At 44.7% G+C, this 18,041-nt stretch overlaps 1 protein-coding gene across 2 annotated transcripts in view; it reads left to right on the top strand.

Moving 5' to 3' along the window:
• The window catches only part of pdcd11 (programmed cell death 11), a 75,283-nt gene that overhangs the window by 38,030 nt on the left and 19,212 nt on the right, over positions 1-18,041 (top strand). For both annotated transcript variants that reach the window (XM_041210106.1, XM_041210105.1), the window contains exons 24-30: positions 165-267; positions 5,848-6,025; positions 6,909-6,965; positions 10,866-10,988; positions 12,467-12,589; positions 15,407-15,584; positions 16,916-17,023. In XM_041210106.1, coding sequence (XP_041066040.1) covers positions 165-267; positions 5,848-6,025; positions 6,909-6,965; positions 10,866-10,988; positions 12,467-12,589; positions 15,407-15,584; positions 16,916-17,023 — 870 coding nt within the window. The remainder of the gene's footprint in view (positions 1-164; positions 268-5,847; positions 6,026-6,908; positions 6,966-10,865; positions 10,989-12,466; positions 12,590-15,406; positions 15,585-16,915; positions 17,024-18,041) is intronic.

The raw sequence follows: 18,041 nt of genomic DNA, 5'->3' as shown, positions 1-18,041 counted from the left end.
GAAGCTGACTCCCCAGTAATCCAAACTCAAACCCTCAGGTACCTTTTCTTACTGCTTTAACCTTTTTACAAGCTTGACAGCTTCATCCCAATAGGAGTGTTAGGGTTGTGCAATTTATGAATGCCTATTTTATCTCTTTGCCCACTTTGCCCCACTTAATTCAGAGCTTGAAACGTCCTGAGAAAGAGTTTCGACGTGGTCAGGCCTTGACAGCGACGGTGATTGGTGCAGACAGCACGGAGACCCGTCTCAGCCTCTCTCTCTCAGGTAAGACGGAGGTTGAAGGGGATTGTGGCACAGTGGGGAGGGAGGTGTCCATCTGCTGGCAGTTAATTACATTTTGCTGCATTTGTGGGACAGTAAATAACAACTGGGATGGATATTTGGGCAGGGGCAAGAGGTACAAGAAGATATGGGTTCAAAAGGATATTTTGCCAGTGGGAATGGGGGTACAGTGGACGGGCTTAGGGGGTTGAGAGTACCTGAGAACAGTGAACAGGGGGGCATCAGAGCGCGCACAGACTGGAGAACAGAGGACCGGACCTGGGACACCGGGTGAGAGGTGATAGCAGAGCTGGGGTCGAGCCAGAACATCAGGGCTTCTGAAGTCTGTATAACAGACCAGGAGTCGTCAAAGTCCAACTCAGACCTAGAGGACTGGGGGATGAGTGAGCAGGATGGACTGGTGGACTTCATCCTTGGCTCTTAAAAGAAGTGTCCAATGAGATAGTTGATGCGTTGGTTTTAATTTTCCAAAACTCCCTAGGTTCAGGGAAGGTCCCATTAGATTGGAAATAGCAAATGTAACTCCATTATTCAAAGGAGAGGAAGCAGAAAGTGGGAAACTACAGGCCAGTTAGCTTAATATCTGTCAAAGGGCAAAAGTTAGAAGCTATGATTAAAAAAGTTATAACATGGCATTTGGATAAGCTCAAGGTCATCAGGCAAAGTCAACATGGTTTCGTGAAAGGGAAATTGTATTTAACCAACTTATTGGAGTTGTTTGAGGAAGTAACATGTGCTGTGGATAAAGGGGAACTGGTGGATGTACTGTACTTAGATTTCCAGAAGGCATTTGATAAGGTGCCACATCAAAGGTTATTGCAGAAAATAAAAGCTCATGGTATAGTGGGTAACATATTGGCATGGATAGAAGATTGGCTAGCTAACAGGGAGCAGAGAGTAGGCATAAATGGGTCTTTTCCTGGTTGGCAGAATGTAATGAGTGATGTGCCACAGGGATCAGTGCCAGGACCTCAACTGTTTACAATTTATATAAATAACTTGGATGAAGGGATTGAAGAGATGTTTGCTAAATTTGCTGATGACATAAAGATAGGCAGCAAAGCAAGTTGTGAAGAGGACATAAGGAGGCTACAAAAAGATATAGATAGGTTAAGTGAGTAGGCAACGATCTGGTAAATGGAGTATGATGTGGGAAAATGTGAAGTTGTCCATTTTGTCAGGAAGAATAAAAGAGAAGCGTATTATCTAAATGGTGAGAGGTTGCAGAGCCCTGAGGTGCAGAAGGATCTGGGTGTCCTAGTGCATGGTTCACAAAAGGCTAGTATGCAAGTACAGCAAAGTAATTTAGGATGTTATCATTTATGGCGAGGGGAATTGAATACAAAAGTTTCCTGGCCTTAACTGCCACCTCTTCACCATGGGTGTCCAATCTCTCCTCCACCAGGATGGTCTGAGGGCTCTCCGCTTCTTCCTTCAACAGAGGCCCTAACAATCCTCATCCACCTCTGTCTGGCTGAACTTGTTCTCTCAATGAACAATTTCTCCTTAAACTTGTCTCAATTCCTCCAAATAAAAGGTGTGGCTATGGGTACCCACATGTACCTCAGTTATACCTATCTCTTTATGGGGTATGTGGAACATTCCTTGTTCCAGTCCGACTCGGGGCCCCCCTCCCACAACTCATTTCTTAGATACATTGATGACTGTTTCGGTGCCGCTTCATTGTCTCATCTGGACCTGGAAAAATTGATCAATTTTGCTTTAAATTTCCACCCCTCTATCACCTTCACATGGTTCATCTCCGACAATTCCCTTCCCTTCCTTGACCTCTCTGTCCCATTTCTGGTGATAGACTGTCTACCAATATTCATTTACAAGCCCACTGACTCCCATAGCTACCTCGACTACAGCTCAAAGAACAAAGAAAAGTACAGCACAGGAACAGGCCCTTCGGCCCTCCAAGCCTGCACCGATCATATTGCCTGTCAACTAAAACATTTTGCACTTCCAGGGTCCATATCCCTCTATTCTCATCCTATTCATGTATTTGTCAAGCTGCCTCTTAAACACCACTATCGTAGCTGCTTCAACCACCTTCTCTGGCAGCGAATTCCAGACACTCACTACCCTCTGCATAAAAAAAAACTTGCCCCGCACATCACCTTTATAGTTTTCTCCTCTCATCTTAAGTCTATGTCCCCTAGTAATTGACTCTTCCATCCTGGGAAAAAGCTTCTGACTATCTACTCTGTCCATGCCACTCATAACTTTGTAAACTTCTACCAAGTCACCCCTCAATCTCCGTCACTCTAATGAGAACAATCCGAGTTTCTCCAACCTCTCCTCATAGCTAATAACCTCCAGACCAGGCAGCATCCTGGTAAACCTCCTCTGCACCCTCTCTAATGCTTCCATATCCTTCTGGTAATGTGGTGACCAGAATTGCACGCAATATTCCAAGTGTGGCCTAATCAAGGTTCTATACAGCTGCAGCATGACTTCCCAGCTTTTATACTCAATACCCCTGCCAATGAAGGCAAGCATGCCATATGCCTTCCTGACTACCTTATCCACCTGCGTTGCCACTTTCAGTGACCTGTGGACCTGTACATCCAGATCCCTCTGCCCGTCGATGCACTTAAGGGTTCTGCCATTTACTGCGTAATTCCTGCCTGTATTAGACCTTCCAAAATGCATTACCTCGCATTTGACTGGATTAAACTCCATCTGCCGGTTCTCCGCCCAAGTCTCCAACCGATCTATATCCTGTTGTATCCTTTGACAATCCTCTTCACTATCTGCAACTCCTCCAACCTTGGTGTCGTCTGCAAACTTACTAATTAGCCCAGTTACATTTTCCTCCAAATCATTTATATATACCACAAACAGCAAAGGTCCCAGCACTGATCCCTGTGGAACTCCACTAGTCACAGCTCTCCATTCAGAAAAGCACCCTTCCACTTCTGCCCTCTGTCTTCTATGCCAAGCCAATTCTGTATCCATCCTGCCAGCTCACCTCTGATCCCGTGTGACTTTATCTTCTGTATCAGTTTGCCATGAGGACCTTGTCAAAGGCCTTACTGAAATCCATGTCTATAACATCCACTGCCCTTCTATCATCAATCATCTTTGTCACTTCCTCGAAAAACTCGATCAAGTTAGTGAGACGCAACCTCCCCTTCACAAAACCTGCTACTCCAGGAATCAGTCTGGTAAACCTCCACTGCATTCCTTCTATAGCAAGAACGTCCTTCCTCAGATAAGGAGACCAAAACTGCACGCAATATTCCAAGTGTGGTCTCACCAAGGCCCTGTATAATTGCAGCAAGACATCCCTGCTCTTGTACTCGAATCCTCTCACTATGAAGGCCAACATACCATTTGCCTTCTTTACCACCTGCTACACCTGCATGCTTACCTTCAATGACTGGTGTACGAGGACACCCAGGTCTCATTGCACATTCCCCTCTCTCAATTTATAGCCATTCAGATAATCTGCCTTCCTGTATTTGCTACCAAAGTGGATAACCTCACATTTATCCACATTATATTGTATCTGCCATACATTTGCCCACTCACTCAGCTTGTCCAAATCACACTGAAGCATCTCTGCATCCTCCTCACAGCTCACCCTCCCACCCAGCTTTGTGTCTTCTGCAAATTTGGAGATATTACCTTTAGTTCCCTCATCTAAATCATTCATATATATTGTGAATAGCTGGGGCCTCAGCACCAATCCCTGCAGTATCCCATTAGTCACTGCCTACCATTCAGAAAAAGACCTGTTTATTCCTACTCTTTGTTTCCTGTTTGTCAACCAGTTTTCTATCCATCTCAATGCATTGCCCCCAATCCCATGCGCTTTAATTTTACACACTAATCTCTTATGTGGGACTTTGTCGAAAGCCTTCTGAAAGTTCAAATAAACCACATCCACTAGCTCCCCGTCATCAACTCTACTAGTTACATTCTTGAAAAATTCCAGTAGATTTGTCAAGCATGATTTCCCTTTCGTAAATCCATGCTGACTCTGTCCGATTCTGCAACTGTTTTCCAAGTGCTCAGCTATTAAATCTTTTATAATGGACTCTAGAATTTTCCCCACTACCGATGTCAGGTTGACTGACCTATAATTCCCTGTTTTCTCTCTCCCTCCATTTTTAAATTGTGGGGTTACATTAGCTACCCTCCAACCTGTAGGAACTGTTCCAGAGTCTATAGAATCTTGGAAGACCACCAATGCATCCAATATTTCTAGGGCCACTTCCTTAAGTACTCTGGGATGTAGATTATCAGGCTCTGGGGATTTATGGGCTTTCAATCAATTTCTCCAACATCATTTCTCTACTAATACTAATTTCTTTCAGTTCTTCCCTCTCACTGAACCCTGTGTTCCCCAACATCTCTGGTATGTTTTTTTGTCCTCCTTTGTGAAGACAGAACCAAAGTATGTATTTAGTTGGTCAGCCATTTCTTTGTTCCCCATTATAAATTCCCCTGTTTCTGACTGTCAGGGACCTACATTTGTCTTCACCAATCTTTTTTCTCTTCACATACCTATAGAAACATTTACAGTCAGTTTTTATGTTCCCCGCAAGCTTACTCTCTTTTCCCCTTCTTAATCAATCCCTTGGTCCTCCTTTGCTGAATTCTAAAGTGCTCCCAGTCCTCAGGTCTGTTGTTTTTTCTGGCCAATTTGTATGTCTCTTCCTTGGATCTAACACTATCTCTAATTTCCCTTATATGACATGGCTTGGCCACCTTTCCTGTTTTATTGAAAAGGTGGTGGAAGCAGAGTCTTTTTATATTTTTAAGGCAGAGGTGGATAGATTCTTGGTAAGCAAGGGGCTGATAGGTTACCAGGGGTAGACAGGATGCAGATTTCAGGTTACTATCAGATTAGCCATGATCTTATTAAATGGCGGAGCAGGCTTGAGGAGCTGAATGGCCTACTCCTCCTTGTTTGTATGTTCGATGGGTTGCAGGGGAGGGGGTAGCGGGTAAGGTGGGTAGCAGGGCAGGGGATAGCGGGCAGGGTGGGTAGCAGGGGAGGGGGTAGCAGGCAGGGTGGGTAGCAGGGGAGGGGGTAGTGGTCAGAGTGGATTGCAGGGGAGGGGGTAGTGGGCAGGGTGGGTTGCAGGGGGTTTGATTAGGATAGACTGTGGTCAGGTCAGCCTGCAGAAACTAAAACAAAAACAGAATTACCTGGAAAAACTCAGCAGGTCTGGCAGCATCGGCGGAGAAGAAAAGAGTTGACGTTTCGAGTCCTCATGAGGGTCATGAGGACTCGAAACGTCAACTCTTTTCTTTTCCGCCGATGCTGCCAGACCTGCTGAGTTTTTCCAGGTAATTCTGTTTTTGTTTTGGATTTCCAGCATTCGCAGTTTTTTTGTTTTTATCTCTGCAGAAACTAACCCTTGCAGTAAAGTTTCAGTTTTGGTTTGAACCCTGATTCACTGGGTCCAGACTTAGCCTCTGTGGCTGTGAGCAGGCAATTCTCAGTTGAGAAATTTGAAAACATTCAATATTATTTAGGCAAAATTAGTTACAATCCTGTTACAATATTTGTCCTTTATTAAACTATCTGAACTCACTGTGTAGGTGTGTGCTCGCTGGAGGAAGGTTCGATAACACTGGGCACCATCAAAAAGGTCATTCCACATGTTGGGGTCACTATTGGCCTCCCTTTTGGAAAGACAGGTCGAGTGGGGCTGTGTGATGTGGCAGATTCGTATAGTGAGACACCGCTGGAGGGGATGGCACTGGGCCGCACAGTCAGGTTAGTATCAGAGCTGTGGATCACATAACATACAGAAGTCTCCCTGCAAGGCTGACTGCACTGTTTATACTTACTGTTCCTGTACCTGATAGCTTGGCGGAAAGTGTGAATCTTGTATTGGTTACTAGCTGTGCCTCAGTGGGTAATAGCCCTGCTTCTCAGGTGGAACGCTGAGAGTTCAAGTCCTATCCCAGACACTTGGGCACTCAATCTAAGTTGGCTCTCCCAAAGCAGTACTGACGGAGTCCTGCACTGTTCAAGGTGCCATCTTTCAGATGAGACGCTTTAACTGCCCCCTTCAATCCCACAGCCAACATTCGAAGAAGAGCTGGGGAGATCTGCATGATGTTGTGACCAATTATCACTAAAAGCAGATGCTTTGGTTAAAACCTCATTGCTATTTGTGGGAGCTTGCTGTGCACATGTTAGCTTCAAGGGTAATTCATTGATTGTGAATGATTTGGAATACCAAGAGGATGTGAAGGGTGCTATAAAAATGCAAGATCCCTTTTCTTTTTTCTATGGAAACTGGAATAACTTCTGCTGTTATGTTGAGTTGTCAGCATATGTCACTGGTCCATTTTGTTTCCTGACTAATTTGAAAGCCTCAGTGACTGTGTGCAGCTTCCCCACCCAGCCTGGTTCCAACAAACATATTGATCCAAACAATAGCACTCAACTTGTTCGAGAAATGCAGTGGGCCATTCAGCCTCTGATGGGATGAAAGACAAAACATTTTGTGTGTGGCCTTTCCTCTGAACCTTCACCTCCCTCCCCCTCACTCTGATTCATTGTTAGCATTTCTGTCATTCGTCCCAAATTTTGTTTGTGTTTGGCCCCCTGTGCCAGCCTCTCTCACTGACTCTGACTGGTGCTTCTACAGGTGCTGTGTTATTTCCAAGAATGCGAATCAGTTGGCAGTTTCCTTCAGGAACTCAAGGTGAGTATTTCTCATTCAATCTCTCTCTCAACCTTGCAAGTAGTCTGAAGTTATACAGCTGCACTGGGCCACTGCAAACAAATGGTTCCTCCAGGACTCGAGGGGTTCGACCTGGAGTACATTGCAGGGGGAGCATAAGTTTGACCCCAGTGTTACGGGGAAGAGCTAAAGAGAGTAACTGGTTAAATAAATTGGAATTAATCTACCTTTGGGAGGGAGCCTTTTGAGAGACTGGTTGGGGCCCAACAGAAATGTCCAGTGTACTTGGAGCGGCAGAGAAAGTAAACCTTTGGCATTCTTTTAAGTGAAACTGATGTTCTGAGTTTAAAATTTTTATCCTTCTTTTCAAATCCCTCTATTGATCGCCTCTCAATTTCATTGTCACCTGCTCCAGCCTTCCAACCCTCCAAGGTCTCTGTGCTCCTTTCGTTCTGGCCTCTTGCACATCTTCAATTTTAATCACGCCATCATTGGTGGCTGTGCCTTCAGTTGCCTGGGTTCCAAGCTCTAGAATTTTCTCCCTAAACCTCTCCATCTCTCTACCCACCCCCTTTAAGATGCTCCTTAAAACTTACCTCTCACCCGTTCAAATATCACCTTATGAAAATAGAAGAGAGATGAAGCATAGGCAAGCATCGAATAGGATCAGAATAGAATAATCTTAAACAGAATTGAAGGAACTCTATCTGAATACATGTAGCATTTGCAAAACGATTGATGATTTGAATGCACAAATTGAGGTAAATGGGTATGATTTAATTGCCTTTACGGAGATGTAGCTACAGGGTGATCAAGATAGGGAACTGAATATCTAAGGATGTTCGGCATTTAGGAGGGATAGGCAAAAACGAAAAGGTGGGGTAGTACTCTTAATAAGAGACACGATTAGTACATTAGTAAAAGAGGATCTTCGATCGAAGGATCAAGATGTAGAATCAGTTTGAGTGGAGCAAGGGGCAGCAAACATTGGTGGGAAATGTTTACAGGCCACCAAACTGTAGTGTAATGTTGGGCACGATATAAATCAGGAAATTAGAGATGCATGTAATGTGCGTAATACAGAAATAATGGGTGACTTCAATTTACATACAGATTGGGTTAACCAAATTGGCACGAATGCTCTGTACGAGATGGGTTTCTGGAACAGTACGTTGAGCCAACTAGGGGGTCAGGCTATTTTGGATTTAGTGTTGTGTAATGAGAAAGGGCTAAATAATAATGTTGCGATCAAGGAGCCATTGGGAATTAGTGACCATAATATGATAGAATTTTGCATTAAGTTTGAATGTGACATTGTTCATTCTGAAACTAAGGCCTTAAATCTGAAGAAACGAAATTATGAAGGTACGAGGGGCAAGTTGACTATGGTGGATTGGGAAAATACTCAAAAGATTTGACAGTAGACAGGCAATGGCTGGAATTTAAATAAATACTATACAGTCTACAACAGGTAAACACTCTTTGAAGGCACAAACACCCAAAGGGAATGGTAAATCAACGGTGGTTAATGAAAGAAATTGAAGATTTCGTTAGGTCGAAGGAAGTGATTTATAAGGATGCCAGAAAAAGTGGTAAACCCGAGGATTAGGAGCAATTTAGAACCCAGCACAGGAGGACCAAGAAACTGATAAAGAAAGGGAAAAAAGAATACAAATAAAAACTAGCGAGGAACATAAAGGCAGACTGTAAAAGCTTCTTTAGGTATATGAAAAGGAAAAGATTAGCTAGGACAAATGTGGGCCCATTACAGGTGGACACAGGAGAATTTATAGTAGAGAACAGGGAGATGGCAGAGAAACTAAACAGTTACTTTGCGCCTGGCTTCACGGAAGAAGGTACAGAAAATCTTCCAGAAGTACCAGCCGACCAAGTGAAACGGAGGAACCAAAAGGAATTAGTACTTGAAAAGTTAACTGGATTGAAGGTTGATAAATCCCCTGGACCAGTTGAGCTTCATCCCAGAGGGTTGAAGGAGGTGGCTAAAGAGAGAGTGGGTGCATTGGTCATCCTCCAACATTCTTTAGATTCTGGAAGCGTTCCTGTGGACTGGGAAGTAGCAAACGTAACCCCACCGATTAAGGGAGGAAGAGGGAAAATGGAGATCTACAGACCTGTTAGTTTGACTTCAGTGGGAGGTTAGAATCCATTATAAAGAATGTGATAACTGGACATTTAGAAAAGAATTGTGAGTTGTGCGGAGAATGGAAGGAGGCTTCAAGAGGATTTGGACAGACTAAGTGAATGGGCTAGAACATGGCAGATGGAATATAATGTGAATAAGTGTGAAGTTATTCACTTTAGTCAGAAAGACATAATATTTCTTAAATGGTGAGAGGTTGGGGAGCGCAGGTGTCCAAAGGGACCTTGGTGTCCTTGTACATGAGTCACTTAAAGTTAGCATGCAGGTTAAGCAAGCAATTAGGAAGGCAAATGGTATGTTGGCCTTCATCACAACGGGATTTCAGTAACAGAGTAAGGATTTCTTGCTGCTGCAGTTGTATAGAGCCTTGGTGAGAGGCCTCACCTGGAGTATTGTGTACACTTTTGGTGCCCTTATCTAAAGAGGGATATATTTTCCATAGAGGGATTGTAACGGAGGTTCACCAGATTAATCCCTGAGATGGTGGGATTGTCTGATGGGAAGAGACTGGGCCTGTATTGTCTAGAATTTTGAAGATGAGGGGTGACCTCATTGAAACTTAGAAAATTCTTAAGGGCGTGACAGGGTGGATGTTGATAGGATGTTTCTCCTGGCTGGTGAATCTAAAACCAGGAGACATAATCTCAGGATAAGGGATAGGCCATTTAGGACTGAGATGAGGAGAAATTTCTTCACTCAAAGGGTGGTGCATCTTTGGAGTTCTCTACCCAGAGGGCTTTGGAGGCCTCAATCATTGAGCATGTTCTAGACAGAAATCGATAGATTTCTAGAGACTAATGACATCAAGGGATATGGAGATAGTGTGGGATAGTGGAGCTGAGGTAGATGATCAGCCATGATCTAACTGAATGGCTGAACAGGCTCAACGAGCTGAATGGCCTACTCCTGATCCTGTTTCCTATGTGGCTCGCTGTCAAATTTTGTTTAACGATCCTATGAGATTCCTTTTAACATTTTTATTTCATTTCAAGGGGCTATAGAAGTGCAAGTTGTTGTTGAATTAATCCTGTGTGCCTCCAGAGGATTCCCTTTTCAGTCACCCCTCTCCAAACCTGAAAAGCCAATGTTCCTTCCTCTGTGCAGCAGCCTTGATTACAGTTGCACTGTTCGAATTGTTGAAGTTGCTCTGGTTAAACCACAAACTGATTCACCAAATCATTGCTAGATCCATGGGGAAAGTAATTAAACTGAAATCCCTCAAATGACAAGTAGAATTTCAGCTAACCAAGTCGCTCTTTCCAGTCAAGCACCAATTATGTAGAATTTACACCCCAGAACTGGACTTGTGACCCCCCCCCCCCACCCCCGCCCCTCCCACCGCCCCCCCAGAACCGGACATCTGACCCCCTCCGGAACCGGACATTCGACCCAACTAGTCAGTACCGGTGTTTCTACATGAGCCTCATCTCACCCTATCAACACATCCTTCTTCAATTTGCCCTCGTTCTTACCTAACCTCCCTTTAAATACAGCTAATGCCACTCGCCTCCCACTCCCTGTGGGAGAGAGTTCCACATTGTTACCACTCTGGGTAAAGAAGTTTCTCCTGAATTCTCTATCCTTTCTATGATATAGAGATCAGACTGTGCACAGTCTGATCTAACCACAGTCCCATACACTCTTAATATAGCTTCACAACTTTCCTGCCTGCACTAAACTGAGAACCTGTTTGAGACATGTCGTCCTATTGTTGTTTTATGGGATCTCCAGATTGATGTGTGTCTGAAATTCCTCTCTAGAGTGTCCCCTGAAAGTCCATCTTCAATACGTGATCCAGAGATTACATCGGTCAGGGACCTTCGAAAGGGGCAGCTCCTGAGGGGTTATATAAAGACCATCGGAGAGCCTGGAATCTTTGTCAGGTAAGCGTTCTGTGGAAGTGAGAGAGGTCAGTCATGAAATAGTGTGACAGGCTACAGTGAGCCACTTGCGGTGTGTGCGTGAGCCGGGTGTGTGCGTGAGCCATGTGCGTGCGCGGTATATGTACCCCTCGTCTGGGTTCTCAACTCTGGGCCACTCTGACATCAAATGGGTGTTTCATAGCATAAGCCCATTCCGAATCGCTATCAGCGACATGTATGTGGACATGTACACTCTGCACATACACTCTGCTGAGTTACTGTTGGGGATGGAGTGCTCATCATCCAATGTTTTGAAGCTGGGGAGGGACAACGTTTGCTCAGTTGAGTTAGTTCACCACTTGCCCCAGTGCTGGCTGACAGGAGGGTGACCAGGCACCAAGGTGTGATGGGCTGAGGAATTGAGAAAAGGAAGAAGTCTACAAATGAGAAAGAGAGGGACTATTTGCTCTATCGAGCAGTCACCGGGAGTAAGACTGTTAGTGACTGTCTTGTATGTATGGTCCCTAGTTCTGATCTCCCCACAAGTGGAAACATCTTCTCTATTTCTACCCTATGATATTCAGTCAATTTTTAAGACCTCTATAATGTCACCCTCACCCACCCAAGCATCACTTTTCCAAAGAAAAGGCCCCCAGCCTATTCATCCTTTCCTGATGTGTATAAACCCTCAGTTCTAATAAATCTTCTCTGTACCTACTCCAGTTTCCTTTTTGTACTATTGAGATCAGAACTGTTCACCGTATCCCAAGTGTTATCTATCCATTCTAATGAAAGGTCACTAAAAACGTTAACTCTGTTTCTCTCTCCACAGATGCTGCCACCTGCTGAGTTTTTCTGGCATTTTCTGTTTTATTTTCGATTTCCAGCATCTGAAGTATTTTGCTTTTAAAAGTTCACCATACATTCTCTGCCTTTCAATTCTGTTCACTGGAAATAAACCCCAGTGCTTTGTTTGCTTTTATTGTCTGGCTTTATTAACCTCCATCTTTGTTTTCAATGATTTGTGTATCTATGAGCCCCAGATCTCTTTTTCCTCTAGCCCATTTGGACACTTTACACAAAAGAAATGTGGCCTCCTCATTATTCCTACCAAAATGTACCACCACACGTTTACCTGTATTGAAAGGTATTTGTTATTACAGCCTTGTGGGTGTACCCACACCACATGGACTGCAGCGGTTCAAGAAGGACGCTCACCACCACCTTCTCAAGGGCAACTAGGGATGGGCAATAAATACTGGCCTAGCCAGTGAAGCCCACATCCCGTGAATGAATTTTTTTTAAAAAGGCCCATTCTGCAAGGAAGGGCAGTAGCAGTTAGTTCTGGCAGCTTCCCCTTGGAGAATTTACCCTTGCAGCCTGAAGAGGAAGGATCTTGGGGGTTTATTCAGGCAATATGATCATCTGGTCACAGCCTCGCTGTGCTAATACAGAGGTGGAAAGTGGGGGTATTTCAATATGTGATCTTTGTACTTCAGCCTTTCTGCCTCGGTGTCGGGTCGTGTCCAGTATCACCACGCCACAGATTACTTCGTCAAGGATCATGAAATCTTCCTGAGAAACATTCCGAAAGGAAAGCTGGTGACAGTCAAAGTACTGAGGTAGGAATTTACTGGGACGGAGGAGCAGAATGGAAGAACCAGTATGTTAACTGGGATCAGGAGGGACGAAGAATCAGCTTCTTTACATTTGAGTTTCCCCCACCAAACTTCCCAATGTGGTGCCCACTCTGGTTATCTCAATGTGGACAGTCGCAAGCATCAAGTTCCTTGGCCAGAGAGAGACTGACCCCACTCGCTCTCTGAACTCGCCCTAAAGAATAATCACTTGGGCCGAAGCAGCCGCGAGTGATTGGCACCCATGAACCCCTGTGAGAGTGTGCCCCTTTGCTGAATGAGGGAGGAAAACCAAAATGGGTGTAGAATGGTACAACATAATGAGACCATTTGGCCCATCGTGCCTGTTCTAGCTCTTTGAACAAGCTTATCTAACTAGTCCCATTCCCCTTCTCCATAATCTTGCAGCTTTTCCCTTCAAGTATTTATCCATTTACCTTGAAAATTACTATTGGATCTGTTTCCACTGCCCTTTCAGGCAGTGCTTTCAAGATCACAGTAACTCACTGTGTAAAATAAATCACCTTCCAACCATTAGACCAGTTATAGTCATTTGGGAATACAGAACTTAAGTATTGCTGAAAAAGAGATATGTTGTCTAAACTTTTCGTCTTGCACTCATCAGGACAGATCACAAGACTAACAACAGTAAAGGGAACAACAATTTATACTGATGAGAAAAGAGTGCTGATTGGTAGGCAAGTGGATTCTGATTGGTAGAGGTGTTGCCACAGAGAATGCAGCAGGGAACAGTTAACTGCCAAGCTTTTGTTCAAATTCAAACCAGGCAGGTCGACTCCGATTGCTCCAGGCATTAAACCAGGGAATGGCTGTCCCCCAAGCTTTTGTTCAGTTGAAAAAGGTGCAATGCATGGATATGCTTCTTCTGTCTGCAAAGGACAGGGAGGCAGTGCTGTAGGGCTATTGTCGCTGGACTAGTAATCTAGAAATCCATGGGTAATGCTCTGGGGAACTGGGTTCGAATCCCACCATGGCAGATGGTGAAATTTGAATTCAATAAAAATATGGAATTAAAAGTCTAATGACTGTGAAACCATTGTCAATTGTTATAAAAACCCATCTGGTTCACTAACGTCCTTTAGGGAAGGAAATCTGCTGTCCTTACCTGGTCTGGCCTACATGTGACTCCAGCAATGTGTTCGACTCTTAAACTCTGAAATGGACCAGCAAGCCACTCAGTTCTCAAGAGCAATTCGGTGGGCAATAAATGCTGGCCTAGCCAGTGATGCACCCATCCCATGAACAAATTTTTAAAAATGTGGCTTCTAGCATGTGTAAGTGAGTCCTTTTCCTCGACATGTTTTTGAGAAATCTGCCTAATGGTTCTCTACTATTGTGTACCGCAAGTCTACCATCACTGGTCAGTATACATGTTGGGATTCTTACAGTTCCAAGCACTATAAGATTGGCCTTATTGGCAACCTTGTAAATAGGACCTGAGCCATTTACTCACCATGTAAGCCTGATGCTGAAATAGGGCTCATCAAAACCATCTTGCAGGATAATGGCTACCCTGAACAGATCGTTGTTCGCTGTATATCATGCAAACTCATGAATGGGCCTAAGCCTGCCACTTTTGGTCCTGAAAAGTACCCAGTCTATCTCAGATTACCCTGGAAGGGTAAGGTGTCTCAGAAATTTGAGCAACAGCTGAAGCTAGCCATTTCACACTGCAGTAGCAATGTGAGTGGTATTCGCCACTAACAGGATGCTGTCGTCCAAGCAAAAAAATGTTCTGCTTATCTCACAAATGAGTAATGTGCTATGTGAATTTCAGTGCCAGTGTGATGCCAGGTATGTAGGCCGTAGGTTCTAAAGACTGGCAGATCTTATCAAGCAGCACCTATTTTCAGCTGTTCACAGCAGGCAAAGTACTGATCATACCCAACCAGCCCGTGCTTCAGAAACCCAAAACATAGTGTCCAACATTAGACGTGATTCCGAGATTGAACAGCCCTTGCTAAACAATTCTGATTGTGCTAAGAATTACACTGACAACTAATTTAAGATTACTAGTCAGGCTCACAATGTGGTTCACTTATGCATGCTAGAAGCCACACAGGGCCCTGTCTTTTGCAGACAGAAGGAGCCCGTCCACGCTTTGCACCTTTCTCAACTAAACAAAAGCTTTGGGACAGCCATTCCCTGGTTCATTCCCCATGAGAAGGCCTTGACCAATCAGAGTCAACCTGCCTAGTTTGAATTTGAACAAAAGCTTGGCAGTTAACTGTTCCCTGCTGCATTGCAATGCCTCTATCAATCAGAGTGCACTTGTCAACCAATCAGCACTTTTCTCCTGCAGCATAAGTTGTTGTTCCCTTTACTGTTGGTATTCTTGCGATATGCCCTGGTGAGTGCAAGACAAAAAGCTTCAACAGCATGGCTCTTTTTTTTTCAGCAATGTACCAGTTATCTTCAATTTGTGTCCTTTGGTTCCTGGCACTCCTGCCGGTGAAACCGAGTAGATAGGAAGAAACTATCAAACGCCTTAAGAATTTTGAACACCTCTATCATATCTCCCCTGACCTCTCCACTCTGAGGAAAGCACTCTCAACTTCTTTAGTGTCTGCACGCGACTGAGCTCCCGCATCCCTGAACAATTCAAGTAGATCTGCCCTGCACCCTCTCTAAGGGAGATTAAGAAACCAATGGAGTTTCTTTCCAGACAAGGCCTGATGATGAAAGATTCACTGTGTTTTGTGAGGGTTTGTTGCCTGTGATGGTGATCATTTACTGGTTGCACAGTGGCCAGTTCTATATATTTTAAAAATTCCTTTGCAGTGTGAATAACGAACAAAACCACGTGGAGCTCTCGCTGCTCCCTCAAGACACAAGAAAACCAGATCTACTCCCAGAGTCACTTGGCTTGTTACCCAAGGAGCCCAAGGAGTTGAATGATGCAGAGAAGGAGGTCACAACAATCGGGAAACGCAAGAGAGGAGATTTGGAGAGTGAGCAGGTAAGGGAAGCTCGATGCTGAAAAGTTTACCAGTTATTTACTGTTTCCTTGTTGACTCCCTTTTGCCCACCTACACGATGCATTAATTCAGAGAGTGGCTCCACCACACAGCCAGGAGGGGCAGAGACTATCCAAAGTCTGTGCCGAGCGAGCTGGGGAGTGGTCCAGTTAGTCTCAACACTAATGGGCTGAAAGGAGCAGTGGGAATCTCTAAGGCCATGCTTCTGACCACTATCCAGTAACTTGTTCTGGAAGTGTTTGTGCATATTGCAGGAGGTCAGAGTCAGACTTGTTGCTGATGTCCAGTGTTGACGCTCGCTGTCCAGACAGAATCGACATGTGAGTTGGACACCAAGAAGTGGAATCTGAATCTGCCACTTAAGAAACTGTAATTTTCCAAACACATTTTCTGAAAAGGGACAATTACCCTTGACTGATTTCATTCATCATTAAGTGATGATGGCATTGGGCAAATCCTTTATACTCCATATTTCTATTGTATTATCAATAAACATTTTAGCTGCTTAAAAGTATAAAACCCTGTTTATTAATCCGTCAGTTCAGAGGGTACAGTATAATAGTGAGACATCTTGAGCGAGCAGGTTACAAAAATAAGGGGTAAATATAGTCCCTGATTTCACAGTCCAGCGAAGGGCAGGTGATTGGCTTCAGAATGTAACTCCCAAATTGTGGGAGACAGATAATTAAGCTCAATGTACTAGAGAACGGCTTTAAAACTAATCTCAGCTGTCCAGATAAAAATGAGGGATTTGAGAACAAGAAGGGAAACTGGGGGATCATCTTCACCCAGAGAGGAATCGGGTTGAGGAATACATTACCTTGAAAGGAATCAATATGGACAGTCTAACTGGGGTCAAGGGGCAATGGGAGGTTTTTCTAGCAAGAGTTGGGGAGGGGATGGAGGCTGGGGAATTGGGGAAGGGGGTGGGGTTGGGTCTGGGGCTAAGGGGTGTGGGGAGTGGGTGGGTCTGGGGGGATGTGGGGCTAAGGGATGTGCGAAGCGGGGAGGGGGGCATTTGGGGAGGGTCTGGGGGATGTGGGGAGGGGGCGGGGCTGGGGGCATGTGGGGAGGGGGAGGGGGTGGAGCTCCGGGAAGTGTGGAGGGCTGCGAGATGTGGCGGGTGCTGGGGGAGGTGGTGAGGAGTTGGGGAATGTAGGCAAGTGAGGCTGAGGGGTACCTTGAGTGGCTAGGCAGGTTGGCCTGGATTAACCAAGAGTTTTGCTGTTGCCTCTGTTCCTGTTGCCTGGCACTCTGTGGGGGATCGCACTGCCTGGTGTACTTTTTAAATAATAGATTTGTCTCCCATTAGCTATCCTCCAAAAGAAAGAAAATAAAGAAGAAACAGAAGCATTTAGAGGAGAGTGACAGTGGAGTGGAGGTATACAGTCGTGAGGAGGAGAGTGATACTGATGTTGAGGTGAGTAACACTTGATGTATAATCCTTGCCCCAGTCTGATGGAGTTTAACTTTGTGGAAACTCAGCCTCGGTTCTGGAACATTCCAGTCCCATTACTACTTAGTCGTGTAACAGCCCTTGCATGCAATGACCAGGACTTGATACCTGTGTAATCATATCCCATCCACTCTGTAGGTGCTGACTTTCACTGGGCTCCATTGTTCCAGTGGGCCTCTAGTCACTGTTGTAACATCAGAAATGCAGCAGCCAATTTGCACACAGCAAGCTCCTGCAATCAGCAGCAAGATAATGACTAGATCACCTGTTTTAGTATTATTGATGGAGGGATAAATATTGGCCAGAACAATGAGGAGAACTCCCCTGCTCTTTGAATTAGTTGCCATGGCATCTTTTACATCTAACTGAGGGTGCAGACAGGCCTCAGTTTAATGTCTCATCTGAGAAGTGGCTCCTACAGTAGTTCGGCGTTCCCTCTGCACTCCTCCCCCGCTCTCCAAATAATGCATGTGGAGTGGCTGAAGGGATGGGCCATGTGTGTAATGCCCATACAGTAACATCCACCTATGGAGTGGGTATTTAATCTGATGCATAAGAAGGAGCAAGTGTAGGCCTTTCAGCCCCTCGAGCCTGCTCCACCATTCGATAAGATGATCTGATTGTGGCCTCAACCCCATTTTCCTGCCTGTCCCCCTTAAGCCTTGGTTCCCTGATAGATCAAAAACCTGTCTAACTTGGCCTTGAATATAATCAATGATCAAGCCTTCACTGTTCTCTGTGGAAGAAAATTCTAAATATGAACAAATCTCAGGGAAGAAATTCATCCTCATCTCCATCCTAAATGGGAGACCCCTTATTTTTAAACTGTACCCCCTAGTTCTAGATTCCACTACAAAAGGGAAACGCCCCTTCAGCATCCACCCTGTCAAGCCCCCTCAGGATCTTATATATTTTAATACGATCTCCCCTCATTCTTCTAAACTGCAATGAGTACAGTCCCAACCTGCTCAACCTTTCCTCA

The sequence above is a fragment of the Carcharodon carcharias genome, chromosome 17, assembly GCF_017639515.1.
Source record: "Carcharodon carcharias isolate sCarCar2 chromosome 17, sCarCar2.pri, whole genome shotgun sequence".
NCBI lineage: Eukaryota > Metazoa > Chordata > Chondrichthyes > Lamniformes > Lamnidae > Carcharodon > Carcharodon carcharias.
This window is presented reverse-complemented; position numbering and strand designations above follow the sequence as displayed.